The 24,620-nt window shown below is 35.3% G+C and overlaps 2 protein-coding genes across 4 annotated transcripts in view; one reads left to right on the top strand and one right to left on the bottom strand.

Moving 5' to 3' along the window:
• The window catches only part of LOC128231160 (TBC1 domain family member 9-like), a 45,644-nt gene that overhangs the window by 6,018 nt on the left and 15,006 nt on the right, over positions 1-24,620 (bottom strand). For both annotated transcript variants that reach the window (XM_052943629.1, XM_052943630.1), the window contains 14 exons: positions 24,373-24,502; positions 23,523-23,631; positions 22,946-23,040; positions 21,389-21,483; positions 20,790-20,936; positions 19,827-19,938; positions 18,629-18,689; positions 17,590-17,772; positions 16,226-16,435; positions 15,362-15,553; positions 14,776-14,950; positions 13,098-13,175; positions 1,160-1,438; positions 335-447 (listed from right to left, as the gene is read on the bottom strand). In XM_052943629.1, coding sequence (XP_052799589.1) covers positions 335-447; positions 1,160-1,438; positions 13,098-13,175; positions 14,776-14,950; positions 15,362-15,553; positions 16,226-16,435; positions 17,590-17,772; positions 18,629-18,689; positions 19,827-19,938; positions 20,790-20,936; positions 21,389-21,483; positions 22,946-23,040; positions 23,523-23,631; positions 24,373-24,502 — 1,979 coding nt within the window. The remainder of the gene's footprint in view (positions 1-334; positions 448-1,159; positions 1,439-13,097; positions 13,176-14,775; positions 14,951-15,361; positions 15,554-16,225; positions 16,436-17,589; positions 17,773-18,628; positions 18,690-19,826; positions 19,939-20,789; positions 20,937-21,388; positions 21,484-22,945; positions 23,041-23,522; positions 23,632-24,372; positions 24,503-24,620) is intronic.
• LOC128231163 (heat shock 70 kDa protein 12A-like) overlaps positions 3,812-24,620 on the top strand; it is a 59,756-nt gene continuing 38,947 nt past the window's right edge. Inside the window, exons 1-2 of one of the 2 annotated variants that reach the window (XM_052943639.1) lie at positions 3,812-5,660; positions 8,492-8,812. In XM_052943639.1, coding sequence (XP_052799599.1) covers positions 3,856-5,610 — 1,755 coding nt within the window. In that variant the 5' untranslated portion in view covers positions 3,812-3,855 and the 3' untranslated portion in view covers positions 5,611-5,660; positions 8,492-8,812. Of the gene's footprint in view, positions 5,661-8,491; positions 8,813-24,620 lie in introns of those variants that run through there. The other variant, XM_052943638.1, reaches the window with a different exon arrangement.

Here is a 24,620-nt window from a genome sequence, read left to right as displayed (position 1 = left end):
GCTGAAAAGAAAAGTGTAACAAAGGGCAATTACTATGTATTAAGCCGAAATAGAGGTATGGTTCTTGTACACTGCAATTTCTCTCATTGTGCTTTTCCAAGCTATAAAGTCTCCATAAACTCTACCTTCATACCAAGTTTGGTCACAATATGTCAACTGGAACTAAATTATTCAGTACCATAAGTGAGTTTGACAATTCCAACCCACCGTCATGTCCTGGCCAAAACAATGATGTACATCATTCTTATAAACAGGATCCACTTTATGAAAACCTGATTAAAAGTAAAGCAGTCAAAATTTATTTCTGGTAGTACAAAGAATGGTAACAACAAACCTGGTTAAGCCTTGGTATGTTCTTAAACTCCTCCTTGCTACCCGAACGGGCGCGAATCACCTCCTTCCTCCATGTGAATATGCCAGTTGGGCTCTCTCCCAGTGAAGTGGAACCTGCGATATGAGATGTGGTTGGCATACAATACATAAGAGAGTTACATTTCAACACTTTGTATGAATGTATGATGCTTTAAAAATTATTGTCTTATAAGTTAACAGTGGTTGAGGTATCTTTCCATGAATCATATGATTAGCAACAAGTTTTTCATTAATAAGCTTATAATACGAGGAACAAAAACAAAAAAGTAGAGTTTGCAAATGCATTTTTTTACTGTATTTTAATGATCAAAATTAAATGAAACATAGTGCAGTCTACGCCGCTTACAGAGCTCTGCCTTCGGTCTTTTACCAGAGTTTGAGAGTTTAGTTTCTTAAAAAACTTTGACAAACCTTTTCACAAAACAGCAGTCTGACAAAGCACTGTCAAAACATTATTTTTGAAACAGGTTTGTTACGGCAGTCTGACGGAGCATCGTCAAAACAATATTTTGTTGAAGTGTTCGATGAAACTAATCATCTTATCAAACTCCGGTAATAAAACAAAGGTGGGGCTCCTTTCGCGGGTGTGTGAATGGTTGAATACTTTGAGGGTCTAAAATATAAATTTATGCTAAGACACAATCTGTAAGAGGCCACAACTTATAAAAGGTTCCTTTTATTACCTACAAGTACTATCCACAAACAGTTGCAATCATGAAGCAGCCATTTTTAAAGAATATAGAGAATACTATTATATTTCAAATTATAAAGTTGCTCTGAATGATACCTTCAACATGGCTAGGCAGACTGGAAGCCACACTTCCTGAGTCCATGCTTTCTGCTGAAATGTCTTTAGGTCTCGGATCCATCGGACTAGGAGGGTCGGAGTCGGTCAAGCTGGACACAACGCTGAGAGATTGAGGAGGGGAAGTAACTACACTGTGACTGGTCTGGCTGCTCTCCCCTGGAATGTCCTGGGCTGCGGACGTTAGCTTGTCAATCAGGTCTGGCCCGTCTTCATCTTCTTGCAGCTCTTCCTCAGGAGGGCAGCTTGGTAGCTCCAAGTCTAATGAAGAAATTAAATCATATATGTATGCCTTCTATTTTCTGTATTTTGATTTTACGATACAGGTAAATTTTTGAGAATTAGAATAAGACTTGAAGAGGGCCAAGATGGCACTATATCGCTCACCTGATTTGGCAAAGGGTTCTAAGGTTACTGATCCGACAACATACTGGATGCTGCCTGCCCAAATGCTGGCCCACATAAAAACAATAACTTAGTTTGGGGCCATGTTTTTTATGAATCACAAAGGGGTGAAGGAATTTGATATATGGTTGCCTTAGCAACATTTCTGTGAAATAATTTTGAAATGGGTCAATGGTTTCAGAAAAGATGATTTTTTAAATTGTCCATATAGACATATAGTGGTAACTAGCCCCGCCCCTGGCAAACCATGTTTTTTTATGAATCAACATGGCATTAAGGAACTTGACAGAAGGTCATCTTAGCAACTCTACTATGAATTTATTTTAAAATCAGGCAAATAGTTTCTGAAGGGAGGATATTCAAATTTTCATTATGGGCTATGGCAGCCATGTATTTTTACGAATCAACATGGGGTGTAGAAATTTGATGAGAGGCCCACCTAAGGAACATATCTGTGAGATTATATTAAAATCAGAAAAGCAGATTAGGAGGAGAAATTTTCAATAAAGACATGTAAGGAAAAGTAACCCTGCCCACTGGCGGTCATGTTTTTTTACAAATCAACATGGGGTGAAGGAATTTGATACAGGATCACCTAAGGAGCATTTCTGTGAAAATATGCTGAAATCAGGCAAGCAGTTTTTTCTTTTGGTTGCCATGGCAACCAGAGCTCGGCATGGAACAACTTTTATCAAAGTAATCTAGAAGAGGACTACCCTAAGAAACATTCCTGCGAAGATTGGTTTAAATTGTCCTTGTGGTTAAGGAGAAGTCCAGTGAAGATATCTTGGTATGGATTGGTCAAATAATGTTCAAACTTGGTCAGAATGTCACCCTTCATAAAAGCATGACTGCTTGTTAATGTGGGTCATATGGGGTATAAAACTAGGTCACTATGTCAAATCTTTGGAACACACTAGAGACATTATATTTGGTCCAATATTCATGAAACTTTATCAGAATGTATTCCTTAATAAAAACTGAAACTAGATTATGTAGTCAGTGGTGTCAAAAAATATGTCACTAGGGGAAATCTTAGGAACATACTAGAGGCAATATGTCTGTTCCTATATTTATGAAACTTAATCAGAATGTTTTCTTAAATAAAAATCAATGACTAGTTTGGTCACATGAGGTCAAAAACTAGGTCACTAAGTCAAATCGTTAAAAAATCATGTCCAAAACCAAATGTTGGTATTGCTTGGTCAGACTTTGGTCAGAGTGTTCCCCTTTATGCAATCTTGGTAGAATTTAAAAGCGGGTCACATTGGGTCGAACACTAGGTCATTAGGTCAAATCTTAAAGAAAATTTGTAAACAAAAAGAGGCAATATATCCACTCAAATCTTCACGAAACTTAATCGGAATTTGCTTTGCAGAAATCTTTGAAACTAGGTCACATGGGGACAAAAACTAGATTATTTGGTCAAATCTTGAAAAAACTTGCTAACACTTTACAGGCTATATTTTTGCAATATTTCTTGTCAAATCTGGCTGTTAAGAAATATTTTATTAGTTTCATACTGGGTAACGTTCGGTCAAAATCTAGGTTTAAGGTCAAATTCAAATGTTTCACTTCTGGATTTATATGATATATTTTTATTTCAAACAGTTGCAAACAAACTCATATCTCATATCCAATGTATGAAATATTTCAATCAAACTGCAGGCTTATTGCACATTTTGATTGGAATATTTCACCAATACATGATTTCCATGCCATCTACTTTGCCTACTGTAATCTGATGGGGATATCAGTTCAATGGATTTGCTTGTTTTAAAGAAACGCATAAAACTCTAAAGGAAGTTATTAACACAAAAGTTATGGTACTTTACTGAATAAAAATATTGCCAATTTGGCACTGTGATAACTTAAAAAGTATCAAAGCTAGGTTAATGAAACTTAGTATGTGGAAAGAGGGCAATATGGAGATTATGCATGCTAGTTTATATGCTAACAGACAGACCAATAGCCCACTTTATGGAAGGACTTCAACATATTTTTGAATTCACTGAATCATCCCATAAATAGTTTGACATGTCAAATATACTTATACAGTAGTAAACTTAAATTGATTTTTAGTATTAAGTAAACTTAGATATTCAGGAAACATGATATCAAACACAATTTTATGTAAGATTTGGGAAAACCCTGTGGCTTTATGTGATACACATGGCAGCACATCCACTTTATATAAAGTCAGTTAATACAATCTTTAAACTATAAAAAAGGAAGTTTATACTAGTAACTTGCATTTTGTGGCTGGCCTTAAAATGACAGAAAATTTACTGAAGGAATCAGACAGAATGTCAGAACCATACCAGGAGGCTGCAGTTATTGTAGGAATAGACTTTGGGACTACATACAGTGGCTATGCCTTCATGTTCACCAGTGATCCAACCCCCATCTACACAGCCATGGGGGATGAGAGGGAACCAACCTGTGTGCTCCTAAACCCAGATAAGACTTTCAATGCCTTTGGTAAACAGGCTCTAGAAAACTATGCAGAGTTAGAACCAGAGGAACATCAGTCATATTACTATTTCCAACACTTCAAGATGAAACTGTATGAAAGTGAGAAACTTACTAGAGGAACATCTCTCCAAGATCGAACTGGGAAGATAATGAAAGCAATGGATGTTTACAGCATTGTTCTACAGTATTTCCACAGAAAAATACTAAACCATGTTGGTCAAGTTAAAAGTGATTCAGCCATCCAAGGATTTTCTTCAAAGCAAATCCTATGGATGCTCGCAATACCGGCCATTTGGGCGGATTCTTCCAGGCAATTCATGCGAGAAGCTGCTACAAATGGAGGGATGGCAAATGTCAGATTGGTTTTGGAGCCAGAGGCTGGTGCTTTGTTTGCCATTGATAAGCCACTTAAGTTGAGAGAGGTCAAGTCAACAGAGAAGTTTCCAGTTGGACACAAGTACATTTTAGCTGACCTTGGGGGAGGGACCATTGATATTTGTGTCCATGAAATCCTTGATGGAAGAAGACTCTGTGAACTCTACAGAGCTACAGGGGAATATGCTGGGGGCTCGAGGGTGAACCATGAATTTGAACAGTTCTTTGTGAGTCTGTTTGGGGCTCCAGCATTTAATGAATTTAGAATGAAATTTACACATTCATTTCAGGATTTTATAAAGTCAGTTGAAACAAAAAAGTGCACATTTTCTCACAGTACAGACAAGGTAACTTTACCACTGGATTATGACTTTGTAACATTGGTCGAAAATGATAATGGTGAAACCATTGAAGAAATGATTCAAGGTTCAAGATATAAAGACCTTGTTCAGTATAGGAATACAGGTCGTCGACTTACTCTGAACCAATCTGTTGTGAAGGAGTTTTTCGACACCTCTGTCGCTATAATCATTGAAAAACTGAAGGAGATTCTGTCTGCCTGTCCTCAAGACAACATCACCAGTCTGCTGCTAGTTGGCGGTTACTCTGAGTCACCATATGTGAGAGAAAGATTACAGCAAGAATTTCCCCAACTAACCACTGTAATAGTAGAAGATGGGAGACTGGCAGTGATGAAGGGGGCTGTAATGATGGGACTGAAGCCCAGAAACATCATCCATAGGAGGGCGAGATTTACATATGGGTTTAAAACTAGTGAACCTTTTGTAGAAGGAGAACATCCAGAACAGTTTAAGGAGACTACAAGTGGTAATACCTTGTGTGTACACGTGTTTCACAAGCTGATAGAGCGGGGCCAACTCCTGAAGCACCAGCAAGAGTTCTCTAAGCTATCCTTTATCACCTTCAAACAACCAAACAGAAAACAGCTGGTGTGGCCTATATCACTGTGGAGGTCTCCCAGGGCTGATCCCAGGTATTGCCGACTGGAGGAGGAGTGTGAGAGGGTGGGCAGGATCAACATACAACCTCCTCCTGAAGGATGGCCTGATGTGGTACATGGTGAAGAGAAGTTGATAGTGGGAGAGACTGAGTTCACCGTGAAAGTTTTTGTAAAGGAGACTGGTAAGGAATATGAAGCAAGCATGGACCTACTGTGAACATTGAACACAGTTAAACGAATTTACATGCTGGATATCAATGTTGTCATGTGAGTGTATATTTTCAATTTATGAGGACTAAACCACTGTGAAATCATAAATATTTGTTGTGGGACATTTTCGCGGATTTCGTGGGTTGGCTTATCCATGAATTCAAGATCCCTATGAAATTTGACCTTTAATTCTGAAATCATACTTTCTATGTAAAAGGGTATAGATGTATTCAATAAATATACATGGTCGCGGTTTACACCTTGTAAGTACCTAATCATTGTTTATATTACTATTAATATGTTATATATTACATTATTTAAGCTAAATGATCATAAAGAGTCAATTAATAGTACTTGCACTAAGTGTTTGTATGACATTGCCAGAACATTAAAACAAGCTGATTACAAGATATAAGATACAAGAATCTTTATTTAAAGTTGGGTATTCGTTAACAAGAAACATTAGCTCAATGAGCTATTTTCCGACATGAATAACAGACATACATAACATATCAAATAAAAATAACAGAGCTAGTGACCTGGAAATAAAAGTATATATGTTAAAATGAACACCTATTCGAGCATGCATACAAATACAAATAGGAAAATTGGATTAGAGCATCGAGAACAGTGATAACATCAACAAGTTTTCCTGGCTGTACGGCCAGTCCGCACACGCACGGTTCCACTAGTTCATAAACCACTGTAAAATGGTTAGTTGTTTAAATGATTATCAACGTCATGTGCAGCACATGTAAAACGTGCTGATTATTAACCTTGTGTGTTTGAGCGTCACCACTTGACTTGTTTCTTTGATCAAATATTCAATCGATTCTTTCTGAGTTGCATTAATATTAAATGCACAGATAACGTAAGTTAAAAATTTATTAAAACGAAATAAAGATGTAATATATATTGAAATGATATGAGCTTACCATTAACATAAATAATTATCAACAAGGAATACATTACTAAGCACTATGAATATGAGAACAGTACAATCATGTTGTTGCACTAAATGTTTCTTCTGGCCTTCTCTATCTGGCTATTGGTATCTTTTATGATTGTTTATTCAAAATCAACTAGAGATTGCTTTTTTGAAAAAGCGCTTGTCTCCCCTATTGTGTGGTCGTAGCTGAGAAAAAATAAATGATGGACATAAAATTTGTAATTCTGGACTGGAGACGAACCAACAGTGAAGTTTGGTTTATTCACCCGTATCAAATAGTGAAGAGAAGAAAGTGTTGTTGATTAATCTTGGAAAATGTAAATGAAGTTTGTATTGTATGAAGTTCATGGGCGCAATTGTTATTCAATTATTTGATCAGAAACCATTTTTCAGCTCAAAGTCATTGTGACCTTGACCTTTGACCAACTGATCACAAAATCAATAGGGGTCATCTATATGACCAACTTGCATACCAAGTATAAAGTTCCTGGGTGCAAGCGTTCTTTAGTTACTTTAGTAACCGTTTCTTCACCTCAAGGTCATGGCGACCTTCACCTTTGACCTTTTGATCTCAAAATCAATAGGGGTCAATTACTAGCCATGAACAAATAGTATACCAAGTATGAAGTTCCTGGTCCCAAAGTTATTTAGTTATTGAGCGGAAACTGTGTTTTCAAGTTTACTGCGACCTTGACCTATGACCTACAGATCACAAAATCAATAGGAGTCATCTACTAGTCATGACCAACCAGCATACCAATGAATGGGGGAGACATAAAAACCCTGACTGTGTTTTCACAGTTTGCAAAAACACTTAATTGACATTCAATGGCTTTACTATTTAATATCCTATGACCCCCTTAAATTATCAATCAAGCGATATTTTACATGGTTATCTGCGCAAACTGGAATATTGTCCCATTGTTGTAAATTTAAGTACCCACGAAATTGTCCTTTTTGAAAATCCATAAAATTTCAAGCCGAGGAATATAAATGATTACACAGTATTACATTTTGTTTAAAAAGTTTCTTTCTGTTAACTTTCTTTTGTGAATGAGAGGTGTAATTTTGAATGACTCAGATATTTGTGTTTGTATAGACTTTGTTGATATAATATGAACTGTCTGAATGTTTTTATTAATAATTAGCAGTTGCAGGTCATTGTTTAAACATTGCTTGTATGAACTGAGTTAATATCTTGAAATCAGTATTAAAGGGGCTGTACTCCGTATGATGAAATAGCGAAAAAAAGAAAATTGTCAAAAACTGACATTAACTTGCTATTGATGTGTACAATGAATTGGAACATACTAACTGAAGTACCACATAGTTTACAATTAATTTATTTTTCGCAGTTTTTTCGTATTTTTCCATTAAAAAAGATTACTAGTAGAATTCACTCCTTATGCCTGATTGGCTAGTCAATGTTATCATGTTATCTGACCAAGTTAGGTCTAAAGCTTAAATATTCCAACTGTTTAAGGTAAGCCTTTGTAGCACAGTGGGTACAACACTGGACTGCAATTTTGGCGACACTGGTTTGAACCCGGTCTTCAACTCGATTTTTTTAACATTTTTTTTTTTTTACAATTATGATATCAAAGAGTAAAACATTTTATTAAATAATTGTCGGAGATCCGTTACAGAAAACAAGAGGCACATCAGTGCCTGTGCTCCACTGGCCAAAAGGTTCAAGCAAAGACCACCTAACGAACATTTTCGTCAAGTTTCATAGAAATACAATCATCAATTTTTGAGGAGAAGTTATTTATTTTATTTTTTTTACTTTAATAGCTCTGGCTGCCATGTTGTGCAGTGGACCGAAATGATTTGGGCAATTTGAGTAAAGGAGCACCAAACAAACATTTCTGTCAAGTTTTATCGAAAAAAGGTCATCGGTTTCGATGACAAGTCGTATAAAGTTTTTTTTATTTTTTAGCTCTGGCAGCCATGGTGTGCAGTGGACTGGAACCATTTAACAAATTTTGGTTAATGACCACCCAAGGAACATTTCTGTCAAGTTTCATCAAAATCTGATCATCGGTTAACATTTAATTTGAATAGATTATGAAGCAAATATCTAACCTGAACAAGAACTGACGAGATAGAATCGACTTGGTGTTTCACTTACACTTTTCGGCCATTTAAGTTACTAAAAATAGCTGTTTCATAAACTTTCAGAATGTCACTTAAACGAAAATTAATGTTCAGTCTATATATACTTTCCTATGTATAAATGTAAGGTTTTTAAATTGATCTTTTTGTGAGAACTTTATGCTTATATGTTTACTCATAAATTATTATTGTTTAAAATTATTTAAAGATGCTATACGTGAAAAATTAAGACATTATTTTTTTTCTATTAAAGGGAGGTAATTCAGTAGTAAAATGTAATCAAAGCTATTAAAGCATGGCATTTCTTTTCTAACCATGTTGATATTATTACAGTCTATTCAAGCAAGATGCCTTTTGTTTTTACATAGTACCCATAGGTTCTGAAAAACAAGGAGCACTATTCCCAACAGAAGGATGTCACTCCCTATCACTGCATGAGCATCATAATAAAGAAATGTTTACTCAAACTGCAAGCTGCTCAATTGAAATAGGTATTCACCTCAAGCATACAGTTTTATAATGTGGCAAAATAGTCGGACTACTAGATTGTCATTCGGACTAGTAAAATATGCCATTATGCTAGTCCAACTGGCTAGTAGGTTAAAATGTTTTTCGTGAAGACTGCGGACGAGAAGTCCTTAAAGGTTTTTCTATTTTTAACTCTTGCAGCCATGTTGTGCAGCGGACCGGAACCATTTGGGCAATTTTGGTTAAAGGGCATCCCGATGAACATTTATGTAAAGTTTCATCAAAATCTGATAATCGGTTTCTGAAAAGATGTAGTTTAACGTTTTTTTCTATTCTTAGCTCTGGTGCCCATGTTGTGCAGCAGACCAGAACTGTTTGGGCTATTTTGGTTAAGGACTACCCAAGTAACATTTCTGTCAAGTTTCATTGCAATACGATCATCGGTTTCTGAGGAGAAGTCGTTTAAAAGTTTTTCTATTTTTACCTCTGGGGGCCATCTTGTAAAGTGGACCGAAACCATTAAAGCAAATTTGATAAAGGACCATCCAAGGAACATTTCTTTTAAGTTTCATCATAATCTGATCATCGGTTTCTGAGAAGATGTTCTTTAAAGGTTTTTCTATTTTTTTGCCCTGGCAGCCATGTTGTGCAGCGGACCGGAACCATTTGAGCAATTTTGGTTAAGGACCACCCAAGGAACAATTCTGTCAAGTTTCATCAAAATCTGCCTATCCGTTTCAGAGGAGATGTCGTTTAAAGATTTTGCTATTTTTAGCTGTGGCGGCCATATTGTGCAATGGACCAGAACCATTTGAGCAATTTTAATAAAGGACCACCCAAGGAACATTACTGTCAAGTTGCATCAAAATCTGCCGAACCGTTTCAGAGGAGATGTCGTTTAAAGATTTTGCTATTTTTAGCTCTGGCGGCCATATTGTGCAATGGACCGGAACCATTTGAGCAATTTTGGTAAAGGACCACCAAAGGAACATTCCTGTGAAGTTTTGTCAAAATCCGCTAATCAGTTTCAGAGGAGATGTCGTTTAAAGTAAAAGTTTACGCACGCACGCACGCACGCACTCACGACGGACAATCTGTGACGACATAAGCTCCATGGCCTTCGGCCAGTGGAGCTAAAAACTTTTTGGTGCCAATCTGGTGTACAGTCCCTTTAAAAGTTCACTTTTCTAATAGCATTTATATGTGGGTTTGGTCGTAATTCACCAAGTCTGACAAGTGAGTTCTCTCCGGTTCACCCAAAAACATAAGACCAACCGTCATGCAACATCGTGCCAATGAGAGTGACTTAGCACAAGTTAATGTAACTTTCTTCACAAAAGCATTTATATCTAATAAATATAATTATACATACGGTAATGTAACCCAGATGATTGACTTTGAATGGGAAATTTAAGAACTGCATGCCCAATTGAAGTTTACGTTATTACAAAAAACAAAAATGGTAGAGGAAGTTATGTTAAATAGATTTCTAATATGATACTCAAGTAAAGAGTTATAGGTAATAAGTTTTAAATTGCCAAGGCCAGCCAATTACTGTAGAGATAAAAAAAAAACTTGACTGAACATTGAAAATATTTTACAACATGATGATTGATGCATATCTGTAATAGTATTTCATAGGGTTATCTGAATAAGGAAGAATAAATGCTACAATATTTTCTTAAGATGATTATTTCATGTTGCCTGGTAATTTTAATATAAGTGTTTTAAGTTTTTAATTTAAGAAAAGAAAAGATAAGATAAGATTCTAATAAAACATACTTGTTTAAATGCTTCTTTTGAAAAAGTTTGAAAGTCATTTTAAAGTAAACAAAGTAACACATCTATTCAAAATCAATACATACATGCGTATAACAAGCATTAATTTTGAGTGATAAACCTTGAACTACTTACTTGATAATGCATTTATGGAAAATATGAACTAGTGATAACAAGATTTTAACCATGTATTTAATAGCTGAAAATGCAAAAATATTAAATGATTGGTGAGTGCTAAAAGATTTACTGTGATCTGCTATCATTTCATATGTTAGAAACGCATGTTTTCTGCACCTTTCTTTCAAACTTAACTCGGTATCCTTTATAAGAACCATTGTTTTTGACATATATTCATCCTTTCTGATATGTTATACCAATTGCATTAATTGTTGTTAATCTTATTTGGGGGTAAGAGTGCATCTTTAAGCGATAATCAAAGGTGGCTGACAACTCTCATGACCTCAGATGTGACTATATTTTCAGCCAATAGAAACACATTTATAGCACACCTGATAGGCATTTCCAGTGAATTGGAAATTGAAAATGCTGGAAAACAACATCTGGCATCCCCCAATGCCAGAGGAGTCACGCGTTGTGACGTTATTATTTCTTTTTCTTTTATTAAACACTTTATGTAATCATAATTATGCGATTTCAATAGATGAGTTCCATTAACATTACATCTATAAAAATAAAACAAAATAACCCTTAAAAGACGTGATATCAAAGGAAATTATTGATGAATGCAGTGAATACAAATTACTGTGCGTCATGACATCAGTAAACATCATCGCACATGCTTTTTGGTGAAATGTACAAAATGTGCTTTTTATGTATTTTCTTCACAAAAAATGTAATTTAAGGTATGCTAGAAAAATATCTATAATGCATGTCCGTTCCGGATAGAAAAATCCGACCCTCGGCAAGCCTCGTAACCTGGCAACGCAGGTGCCCTTGGGTCGGATTTTTCTATCCGGAACGGAAACACATGACAGATATTCTTAATCTGCCATCAAAAAGAAGAATTCTTTAATCTGAAGCTTAAATTGCAACATAAACATTTCTTGCAATTTTACAACTTCTAAGTGGACAATAATGAAAACCTAAATAGGGCTGACTAGCTCCGCCCTTTTTAAAACAAGTGAGTCCTTCTTAATGATTAGGTTTTACAGAACATATCCTAATTCTTACATAAATCTTGCATTTTGAGGACTTAGCACAAAAGAAATCCACAACAATCAGCCCTCAAATTTAGCTAGATTTTATAATTTCTTGTACATTGATTAAAAAAAAATGTTGTTTTTAAAGACAAATTTTTATAGACATCTCTTTTTTGTGATTTATTCTTTCTTGTGCTACATTTTACGACACAGACAATCACCCTATCACAATAGCTCATGCTGAGCACTTTTTGCTCAGATGAGCAAAGTGATTTTGCTACATACCGTGTTTGTGAGAATGGAACTTAAGCCAATATAAAAAATGAGCACAAAGTGAAATAAAAAACAAGAGCTGTCGTAAGACAGCGTGCTGGACTACGCCGCTTTGACTTAGAATACAATAACGATGTAATAATACCAAGTTTGGTCTCTTTATGTCAAACCTAACTAAAATTATTCGATACATAAGGTGACTTTGATGCTGCCCTCCCACCAGCCCGCCCAAACAATGACGCAAGTCATTCAAATAAGTTGATTTCCCATTATGAAAATGTGGTTAAGAATAAATTTTTCAAGGGCCATAATTTGTATTTAGGCTTAAAACGGAGTTATGTTTCTTGTTGTAAGATGGTCGTAAATAATTTTGAATTTTATTAAGTGCATTTAATGAACGGTATAGAAGTTTTTTTTATTAAAATCCCAACTTGCCCTTAACTTTTACTTGCCTAAAACTTTAACCTAAGTCAATCAGGGGCCATAATTTGTATTAAGGATATGGAGTTATGTAACCTCATTGGGTGATGGTCCTGAACAATGGTGTGAAGTAACTTTTTGACATTTATGCTGTTGAGACAGATTTAATATCATTGAAGTTATGAGGAAGATCCTTTGATGAACAAAGCCCAAGGACCCAACAAACTAGGTACTAGAATACAGCCTAAAACCTGATTATATAAAATGGGACAAGCTTTCATGATTTTGTCTTTATATGAACAACAAGATTTGCATGAAAAAACAACTTACCATCAGGATTCCCACTCTCGGGCGTGGTTGCATCCTCATCAAAGAAGTCTGCTGCTTCACACGCACTCTCTGTTGAATCTGAATTAAGGACAACCAATAAAGTGAAATTCATCTTCCATACCAATGGAATTGCAACACAGACAATATCTTTGGTTTCGAGCCATGTTACTTCTGGAGTACTGGTATCTACCAACATTATTGATATAGAGTCCAACCGAGATACTAATACAAATAACCATTTGCCATTTTCACAATCCATAAACAAGAGGCCCAAAAGGGCCTATGCTCTACTGGCATGATTCCTGTGGTCATTTTTAATCCAGAGCATGTATGTATGGGTAAAAGGCAACAGACATATCGTTCACATTTTGTGTTTGGGTTACCTGAAAACGTTGCACGTTCAACATCTGAGCCCAGAAAGAATTGTAAGCAGATTAGTTGCATGAACTATTTTAATATGTGCCAAGTAAAAGTCATCTGACAAAAAAATGCTTTCAAAACTGTAATCATAGTAAAAATTTCTGTAGTTTTAAAAATTTAAAAAAAGTTGGTCAAAAGGTCAAAGTCAAGGGCATCCTGCAGACCTGCATGGCTAAAAATAAGTTAACTAAAAATAAAAATAGCATTTCTTTAAAACTTTCAAGGACCATAATTTTGGCATGCATAGGCGGATATGGTTTTCGGAAGGAACCAAGCTCTAATTGATATCTAAATACTTTACAAGTTTCATCGAGATACAATAAAAACTGAAGACTGTATCGTGTTAACAAGAAATTGTAAACAAGAAATTGTTTACAGACGCACGGACTCACGGACACACATACTACGTACACATTACCATCGCATAAGCTCTTCTGGCCTTTGGCCAGTAGAGCTAAAAATCAGCATTGTAAACAAACATCATTGCTTTCTGACTTGACAATTTTCACTGCATCCTATCTATGGTATCATGTGGGGGGGTTTCTCGATTTTTCATTAATTTTTTTACCTTGTGTCCAATCTATGGGCGTGTCTTATACATTGACTTTTATAGGAATTAGAGTTAGAATTTAGCAAGTTTATGGACTTGCATATTTTTTTAGATGTATTATGGCTTACTCACAAAATGACAAAGCACATTCCCAAAATTTATGTGATTTATGGGGACATTAAATATCATTACCATACAGAACATATACTGCAGCTTCATTTTAATGTATGCATCTATAATGAAATGAGGCTGGTGTAGTAGTTTCCGACAATAAAGATGAAAAACGCAATTCAAATCTAAACCATGATAAGACGTTAAAGTGACACTCTTATATGAAATCAATACATACACATAAATATTGAGTGATAAACCTTTAACCACTCACTAAAAGAATGCATTTATGGACAATATTAATAACTGATAACATGATTGTAAGCGTGTATTTAAAAGCTGAAAACGCAAAAATATTAAATGATTGGTGAGTGCTAAAAGATTTACTGTGATCTGCTATTGTCTCATAAGGTAGAAATGCCGTTTTTTCTGCACCTTTCTTCCAAATTAAACTCGGTATCCCTCTTAAGAACCATTGTTTTCGACATCTATTCATCCTTTTTGGTATATTAAAACAAATGTATTAATTTTGGTACATCTTATTTGGGAGTAAGAGTGCATCTTTAAGAAGTGATACACATGCACTATTCTTCGTACCTGACTTGGTAGGCGACAATACTTCATCCTCAGGGTCAGTTTCAAACATGCAGGGAGGTTGATGAAGTTGGTATAGCAGTTTGAGGCGGTGTGTGTAGTCTGCCCGACACATGAGCCCCACTATCTGGACAAACTCCTTGAAGTTTACCATATTGTCCTGATTCCTGTCGATGTACTGCAATGGAAATACAGATGTACATATATCATACAGTTGAAAGCTGTAATGTCAAACTTTTTTTCTGGTCCCGAATTTAAAGCAATTCCACATATGTTGATTTTCTATCTTGAATATATTCGCTATATTGAAGTTTACACATGGCAACAAGTTTACACATGGCAACAAGTTTATTTGATATTATTGCCTCAACTTTTGTTTTTAATATTTATATTTGTTAAAGTTTAATTCACACAAATATGTCGCAAAATAAAAAAAATATGACAGATCGATAATATCAATTTATGACAAATATTTAAGAAGATCTTTATTGAAATGAGCCCTAACACCCCTGCAACAAGATTTACTAACATTTACTAACATGGAGCATTAGAAATATGTGGATGTGACCAAACAGACCCATTGACTTACCCTAAATGCCCTCAGGGCCAGAACCCCAGCCCGCTGCCCCCGTGCCCATGGGGACAGTGACAGGAACATGGTCTTGAACTGGTCAAAGTCCACCTTGTATATCTCGTAGTACGGTCGAGATGGGTCGTACTTGTCTGCAATGTCAGCTGGTTGTTGGCTTGTGCGCCAATAACAAGAGGTCAGGTATTCCTCCTGGTTAAGTTTAAGATATTTATAAATACTTGTTATCACAAGCAAAATACATGCAGTCATTATCACCGGGTAATGAATTCGAACATACTATTGTCATAAAGTAATAAATGATAAATATCTGTGTGCTCGTAATGAAAATTATTGGTAAACAGACATTAATTCCATGTTTTTTATTGGAAATGTAATGGATTCTATATTTGTTTCAATACATCAAAGTGGTAGATCTAGAGGGGGGCCTGTGCCCCCCCCCCCTCCCACCCAGTCGGCATATAAACCATAAAAATATCATAAATTGATACATAATAAAAAAAAAATCTGATGAATATATATTTATTTCACAAGAAATTCCACTTAATAATATATATAAAAGTAATCTTGAAGGGTTGAATGGCATCAACAATTTTATACGTGTCATTTCATTTTCATAGCAAACTAAAAATTTGAGGGGGTTTAACGGTTGTGCCATCTCAGTCTTGAATTCCTGGACCTCCCAATGCATTATTTCATTTTGCATTTGCAAAATGATTAAGCAGGAAAATTAATTGACATCAGAGTAGACAACTCTTTTAGAGATCAATTTGCGTGAAATACAGATTCAATTCATAACATGAGTTCTGAAGTCCTTGAAACAATTTTCGAATTATTGTTACCAACCCATACACACATGTTTACCTTAAACAGCATGTAGAGATCTTCCAGCTCCTTCCCTTTGATAATGGAGACCTCAGACACACTCCGAAGAATATTCTTCATCGTGTGATCCTCAATGTTCTGTACCACACGCAGCCGAAACTTCAGTCGAAGGTTCTCGATATGTTGGTTTTCTAGGTGGCCAAATTTACGATAACTCTCCTCTATAAGGTCACTCACATCCACTGACACCTGAAAATCAATAGTGTGCGACATGTATTTCATATACCTTCAATGTTCACTGGCATGTATGAGGGATGGTCCCAAAGAAACATGGTATTTTTCAATCCTGCTCATTATTTTTAATTACCACTTAGAAATACAGTCAAATTTGTTACGTCGAAATTGTTGGGGCCTCAAAAATATTTCCAGATAACAACATTCAATATAACTGAAAAACAAACCATATTTAACTTATCCCAAAACATTCGAAAAAAGTATGACATAACCTGAACTTCGAGAAAGCAGAGTTTGACATAGCAAGGTTCGACTGTATATGATAGTTAAAGTGATATGATTTCTTTATCTACTGAGAGAAAAAATGAGAATGTTCCCATCGTCGTTTCTAACATATATATTCAATAAAGGGGACTATCTTATCAATGAGAGTATGAAAGATGTCGTAAGATCATGATTTTCAACTGAATATTAAAAATGTGTCAGAAATAAAACTTAATATTTAGAACCGATTGTTCAGAACTATGTTAAAGTAAACAACACTATTAACGACATCATTGTTATTTTTAAAGGGGAAATATTCTATGACGTGCAAATAATATGTAATTAAAACGAGTACAGCTAAAAAGGTTGTTCAAGTCTTGTTAGGAACACTGCAGAGTATAACTGTATATGTGCGGCTCCAAGAGCAATACAGATTTGAAAGCAGCGTTGAGGTTAAAAACATTGTTAACTTTAACAAAGTTCTAAACAATCTACCCTTTAATTAATCCATTATGTATTAATCCATATTAGCATAGAATCATTTCATCTATTTCAAGACAAAACTTCTGTTTCAAAATATTTCTCATTACAACACAATCAATGATAAGATGATACCATCAGGATATTAAATCTGAGGCACAAAGTAAAACATGGTAAAGATGTATTCAAAAAATAGATTTAAAAGCTTAACCCTTTGCATGCTGGGTAAATTGTCGTCTGCTCAAAAATGTAGTCTGGTTTATTCTAAAAAAAATTCAATTTACTTGAAACTTTGGGGATATATTGACTGAGTGGCAAACAGCTTGGAACCTGACCAGGCGCCGAGTTACTCGGCGTCTGGTCTGGTTCCAAGCTGTTTGCAAAGCCTTTAAAATCGCCATCAGCAGCTTAAGGGTTAAGCCAACCTCTCTTTTGTTTAGAGATGCCCCCATCATGGTGGTATGTCGCACAGTCGGCATCGTAGTGTCCCGACTTCCCACGTTTTCCAGGTATGCGCTCAGTATCGGCATGGCCTCTGCGTCATCTTTACACCTCAAAAGGGCCTCACTGTTTACGTCCAGGATGGTAAGGGCTACTTGGAATATCACCTGTTTATATTTGAAATTTTAAGTTAAGATTGTCAAGTTTTGAGATGAAGTAAAATGTACATGTAGTAACAAATGGGAGATAAATGGCCATTGCATCTTTATTCGAAACAGTGAATCTCTGTTTGGCTAGAGGACACCTAATAATAAGATAGGTAGAATGTTTTATTAAGGTGGTCTTAAAATACAATATTAAAATTAAGTACATGTAATTACAAGTGGCTTATTGATGACCTTAACACTATCTTTAAACATAAAAAACAATGTCTGATTTTGTTTCACTCCAAGACGGTTAAATATGCACTCTTACTCGCAGATATGATTTACCACAATAAAAAAGATATTCTTTTAATATTCTAAAAAGGATGAATAAATGCCGAAAGCAATGGTCTTATGAAGGAAAGCGAGTTTAATTTGAAAGAAATGTGCATAAAGCACACTATTTCTACCTTATGAGGCTATAGTAGACCACAGTAAATCTTTTAGCATTCACCAATCATTTAATATTTGTACGCTTTCTGCTATTAAATACACGCTTACAGTCTTGTTTTCAGTAATTAATATTTTCCACATTGCATTATTTAGTAAGTAGTTAATGGTTTATCAGTCAAAATTGATGTTTGTTATACATGTGTATGAATTGATTTTGAAGAAGAGTGTCACTTTAATGCTACAAATGATTCACTACATAACTTCACTGGAACTAATCAGGAGCCAGGTTAAACAAGTCATCATGTATTGCTAGCTATACAATTGTCCCCTATCATTTTATTGCCAAAATGAAATATTTTTAAATGTTGTGCATAATTTCCTTCTTATGGTATCTAGGTAGAAATGACCTTATTCGTAAATATCCTACCTTGGCTCCATCATGAAAGAAACAGTCGAGGATATTCACAGCACAGTTGAAAGGCATCACACTGGAAACAGAAAATAATCCCAATAGTAAAACCAATAAGAAACAAGAGCGAAAAAACAATCATCAGGGATCGATATCTTGAAACTACTAAGTCTGCTATAACATGATGAAGCTAAGCTCACTATTTTTATTCTTCTATAACTTGTGAAATACTTACTTTTTTTAAGTTATTAGACTGTTTATTGAAGTTATCTGTTTTATAACCATTAAAAACTACTTTTTTTATCTACTTTTTTATTAAAATCAAGTATGAAACTTTGATAAATAAAATAAGCTACTTAAGTCTGTTAAGCTTAGGAAGTTTCCAGAAATCAGGGCCTGTTGTTTTTTTCCAGCCTAACAAGGGGGATAACTCAACAATTATTAACCCCAGAGTTATGGGGTTTACATGTACATTATTGTCTCTGACACATGTGTACCAAGTTTCAATAAAATATTTAGAATGGGTTTTTTAGTCATGGCCAAGGGTCAAGCTTTTTTCACAATGATGTTGAAAATGATACCAAGAATAAGGCAATCCCATAGCGTTTGATCATGCACCATGAAAATAACCTCTTAGACATGTGCTACAATGAAGACAACAGTATAAATTGTTATTTTTCTCAGCTGTTCAAGAGTCATAGCTTTACCATTATTGAAGCCATATTAATAAACCTTGGTATACAGACACGTAATTTCACTGCTTACATTGAATGTCATTAATCTTTTTTACCTATTGTAAAGGTCAGCGATTTAACTCAACAATCACATCACAAAGGCTATGACAATACCCCAGTTTTCTTTGAAAACAGAAATAGTAAAAAAAAAAAAATATTATTTTTTGAACGACATCATGAAGAAATGGACTGCACTAACAGATATCACATGTAAACAATTGTAAGGCACAATGAGCTTATACTGAGGAGGTCAAGAATCTCTAGAATGTTGTGCAAGTCCTGTAGATTATATCTTGTTAAAAGAGTAAGTCCAGAATATTCCAAGAAGTTTAGTTTGTAGTGTTGTGTTTACAATAAGAAATAACAACCCAGTTAGACCCTTGATATTTTTACTATTATAATTCAAAGGTCAGATAGATTCTTTCTAGTTTAGTGCATAGATCCTGTACAATCTTGCTAGTCACAAAAACAAGATTTCCTACCTTAGAAAGATGGTGAGGAACCATGAGAGTGAGATCATACTCAGAAGGCCGAGTATCTCCAGTTTAGTGTGTAGGTCCGGTAGATTCTCTCGAATCAGATCCTCAAACACGGCTATTGAAAACAGATTTCAGATCAAATGCACATGTTATAAACAACACAACAACATTTTAAACTTTATTGTAAGGAATTGTATCAAATGACAAAATCCACTAGAAAGCAAACTCCATAGTGATCTGATGGAAAGCATACCCTGTGTACCGGTATATAGAAACATAGCGACTGGGCTGATATTTCTATCATCTCTTGTCTAAGTTTGAGACTCAAGCCTCAAAACTTCCAATCTTAATTTCTTTGTCAAATATCTATTCTATGGGCAATGATGAGAAAATTTCTGCTAATGTTAAAATAACATATTTTATACAAATTTAATTATGTTCAAGTTACTTTGTAACATTTTAAAAGCTTTTCTGATTTAATATGATCCCAGGGGCCATGATTACGAACAGTCGCAAGTCAGAGTTCAGACTTAGGTGGCAAATCCTCCTTTCATTGTAACTCTCCTTCTTGTTGAGTTTTTATGATAAACTTTGCTGAATTATATTACTATAAGTATTTGAAATTGTACAATTATTTACATTTACTTTTGTAAAACCAACCAAATAAAGATGATTCTTTATAATTTAATAAAAGTGCTTTTCTGATTCAGAGTCTAGACTTGGACTGAGACTGTTTTAAATCATGGCCACTGGTTCACAATGTGTGTAAAGGACTGCACAAATTCCCAGATAGATATACAAGGAAGGAACTAAACAAATGACATCTTTGCTCCGCAGTCAGACACACAACTGTGTCGCTATAAAACCTTATCAGTAGCAAGTGCTGCTATATATGGAATATATGGATGCATGAAGTTGATCATGTACAAATCTTTTGAAAATGCTATAGAGGATAACTAAACTTACCTTGGTCAATAAGAGCCCCGACTACCCGTGTGTTGTAGTAATCCGGCAGCATCCTCTCACAGATTGCCACCAGGAGCCAGAATGCCTCCTCTTCACTCGTGTACAGCAGTAACACACTTGTTACGATGTTCATAGCCTGGCAGTAACCTGAAGTGGAGTTGGTTAGAATTTGGTGATTTTTTTCCATGATTTATGTATAATTTTTCAGAACTTTGTTTCAGTCAACGATGTGATACACGACATACTTTTACTCACCAGAGGTACTTTCTCATGACCTCTCAAAAAAGACACAGTACTGTTTTCTGCCCAGAAAACAGACTAGAGAGTGATTTAAATCAGCTTTCAGCTGTCTTTACTATCCAGCAAAAATGAGTTAGTATAAACCAAGCAGCAAACATAAAGTCATCATTTTTTGTGATTTTAAAATAAAATGGTAGCATCCACAGTGTGACAATATTGAACATCTTTGGTACTTTAAATATACTTTAGGTGTCTTCTTGGGTGAAATTTATTTCACAGTACATCAAAAACTGCCTACCGAGTACTTAAAAATATATCAAGAAAACCTTTCTGCTAGTTGGGGTTCATTTATCACCCACCAATGTTAGGGTTTCTCCAGGCGTATGCTGTCAACACCCGCCTCAAGGCACCGATACCCAGGTCAGACTGAAAGGCTGGATGTTCGGGCAAGGATCTGTTAAAAGAATTATCATCCATTACATTTCATTAATTGTTCAATGTGATTTTACTATTGATAAGCATAAATACCTTTAACTCATTCAGTTTATAACATAATATAAATCCAAGGTTTAAGTCCTACCAAACAAATGTGGTATAGTGGATAAAGAATCTGCCTCTTACACAAGAGGTCATGGATTTGAGCATTATCATCAGGGCTTCTAAAAATACTAATTTGCTGTTATGGACTGATTTTGACCTCACCGGACTGTTTCAGTAACAGAACATGGCCAAAAAATCAGTCCTGAAATTATTTTTCCCCCTGCAATGTCTAAAACAGTAGTCAGTAAAAATGTAGAAGTTGTAATACACAAACAGTATTTGTCATTCACACATCCCCAAATACTAGGGGACATCCTTGGGTGTGATACGCTCGATAGCTTCGGTCTGTGTTAATTGACTTTGCTGTTTTTATAACATCAAAGGGCTGACATATTTGCCGTCTTTTTCTCATCAGCAATCATCATTAAAGGATGTCATTAATTTGTACAAACATACAAAATTCAATGAATACTGTGAAATCATTTTTATTCGTTGGCATAAAATTTCGTGGTTTTCTGAAATTTTACATTTTCGTGTACTTGAATTCGTGGTTTTTCGTTTTTGAAAAAAACAACAAAAAAACTGCGATCGTCCTAAATTTTCTGCAGAATCTCCACGTGCTGGGCATGTGAGTTCCGTATTCTATGCCAAACTGTTTATGACGCTCAAGTCAAGTCAAGTCATATAACGTTTATTCTCTAATACCATAATATATGGCAAATGAGGTATATAAAATGAACATAAATGACATGGCGGCAGATACATGTTTAAATTTAGAATATGATACCCATATCACTCCCTATAGTGGTACGACATGCCAATAAGTGCATATACCCATGTCAATTATCGATTTAATTGGAAATTGAGGTCATAAAAGAAGATGCATCCTGATCAAAGATATAGAAAGGCGAAGCCATTGAATGCCAATTAAGAATTTTGCAAACTATGAAAACACAGAGAATGTGCGTATATTTGAGAAAACAATCAATGTAATCGATTAAATATTTCATGAAAGAAAAAAATTGAGTACTGACACTCAACATGCACATCTTGTAAACCTGGAGATTTTCATACACAGCACAAATGTTTCTGTCATTTTGTTCATAAAAAAACAATGAATTAATTTGGTTCATTATTTGTTAAAGGCAGGTATAATATATTAACAAAACAATAAAAGTAAGATATACAGTGAGTTTGGTATTTATGCTGTATACCGCTGTTTATTGCGACCTCTGTAAAGAATATACTGGAGTATGTACATAACATGGCAATTGAAAAAGTGGATCGAGGGTCTATATTTCGTGGGATCTTGAATTCGTGGATCACCCAACCCACGACAACCAAGAACATTAATGATTTCACAGTATATTAAGCACCTGTGCAGGTCTCTCTCGATCTCCTCTGTGGCCATGGTGCACTTGCCGGAACTCTGGGACACCAGGTTGGCATAGTAACCGGGGTTAGTGGCCATCTTGAAAATGGTACATATTGTGTTTGATCAACATTTACAAAACAATGTTATACTGAAGTTTACATGGTATTTAACAAATGTTCATAAACTTGAACAAAAGGTACAAATTTTGCCAGGAAAATATGAACAGACTGACTATTGTTAACACATTAGGACCAAGCATTTAAAGTATCCAATAAAGATTAAGATTATTGAGATAGAATTAGAGAGTTCTGTTCTGTCCTTCTTTGAGAGTCTTGACCTACCAACCTTAACAGTAAGCCGAAAGGACACATTGAGCCTTGCTATTTCGCTGTTTCGCCTCCTGGCATAAGCTTGTGTGTTTTATACATGTATGTACTGGTACAGTACCATAGTCATACCATTATGACCAAAATAAGATAAACCCAGTTTCCAACTTTATATATAAAATTCACATGCCATCTGTATTTCTCTGGATGATATCAGTACACTTTCAGACTGAAATAACCCCAGTTTCTTACCTCATTTATGGCCCCTGAGAATAACATCCACATTTCCCCTCTATATTTCTCTGGTAGCCCCTTCAACATGAGTTCATGGGTCTTGTGTGTTCTGTACATCACCATACCCCTGCAAGAATATCGAGGATAATGTCAAACATGTGAATACCGGTTATAATGGAAAACATGAACGACTTTGGACTAGTGTGCAGATAAAATCCATTTTCTGGTTTAATCTCCCAAAGAAATATTTTTTGCACTGATTGTTACATGGCGACATGGTAACCACAAACCAAACTCACATGCGCCCAGGCTAGGAATCTAAGCAGGTCGCCTAGGTGAGAAGTGAGAGCGCTGACCGCTGCGCTAACAGAACAACCTAATTAACCTGTTCAATTTTTGACTGACTACTAGGCTTGTTTTTGTAGTTATAATTGTTTCATTGTTTTGATGAAATTATACTCAGTGCTAAAAGACTATGAATAAGACTACAGCAAGCTTTATATGCAAAATGTCCAAATTTAATTTTTGTATTTAAAACAATGTTTCTTGCCATGAAGGCAAATACCAAGTTCTCAAATACTAGCAGCAGAACACTCTGCCATTTAATTTGTACAAGAGAGTTTGTAAAAAGTTGAAGCGAATGCACGGGATTTTGTTTTTTCATCATTTACTGGATATGATAATCTTACAGGTCATCTCAAGTATTAATGGACCACTGACAGCTAGCTAAACGCTGACTGAATTGGAGCTATGTGACTCTCTTCCCTTACTGCATATGATCACCTTACAGGTCGACTAAATTAAGAATTGACCACTGGCAACTGGCTAAATAGTGAATAAAGATCAACTTAAATGCTGATAAGCCCACCTGCCGTATTCCGTAAAGTAGACATCCCAGAGGTGTTCCTTGACAGACTCTTTGGCAGTGAGCTCATCCGAGCCTCGCCGACAAAACAGACTCACTAGGGCAGGCTGGAACTGTACCTCGTCAGGGGAACCTGGAAAAATACAGCGATGTTATACTGAAACTAATATCACAAAGCAATTATAATTTTTAAATTCATATATATTTAGAACTTCATAATCTTCTATTGTTGATCATTTGTCATATATTTG

Source organism: Mya arenaria, chromosome 4 (assembly GCF_026914265.1).
Source record: "Mya arenaria isolate MELC-2E11 chromosome 4, ASM2691426v1".
Taxonomy (NCBI): Eukaryota; Metazoa; Mollusca; class Bivalvia; order Myida; family Myidae; genus Mya; species Mya arenaria.
Note: the sequence above shows the minus strand (reverse complement) of the source record. Positions and strands in the feature narration are given on the sequence as shown.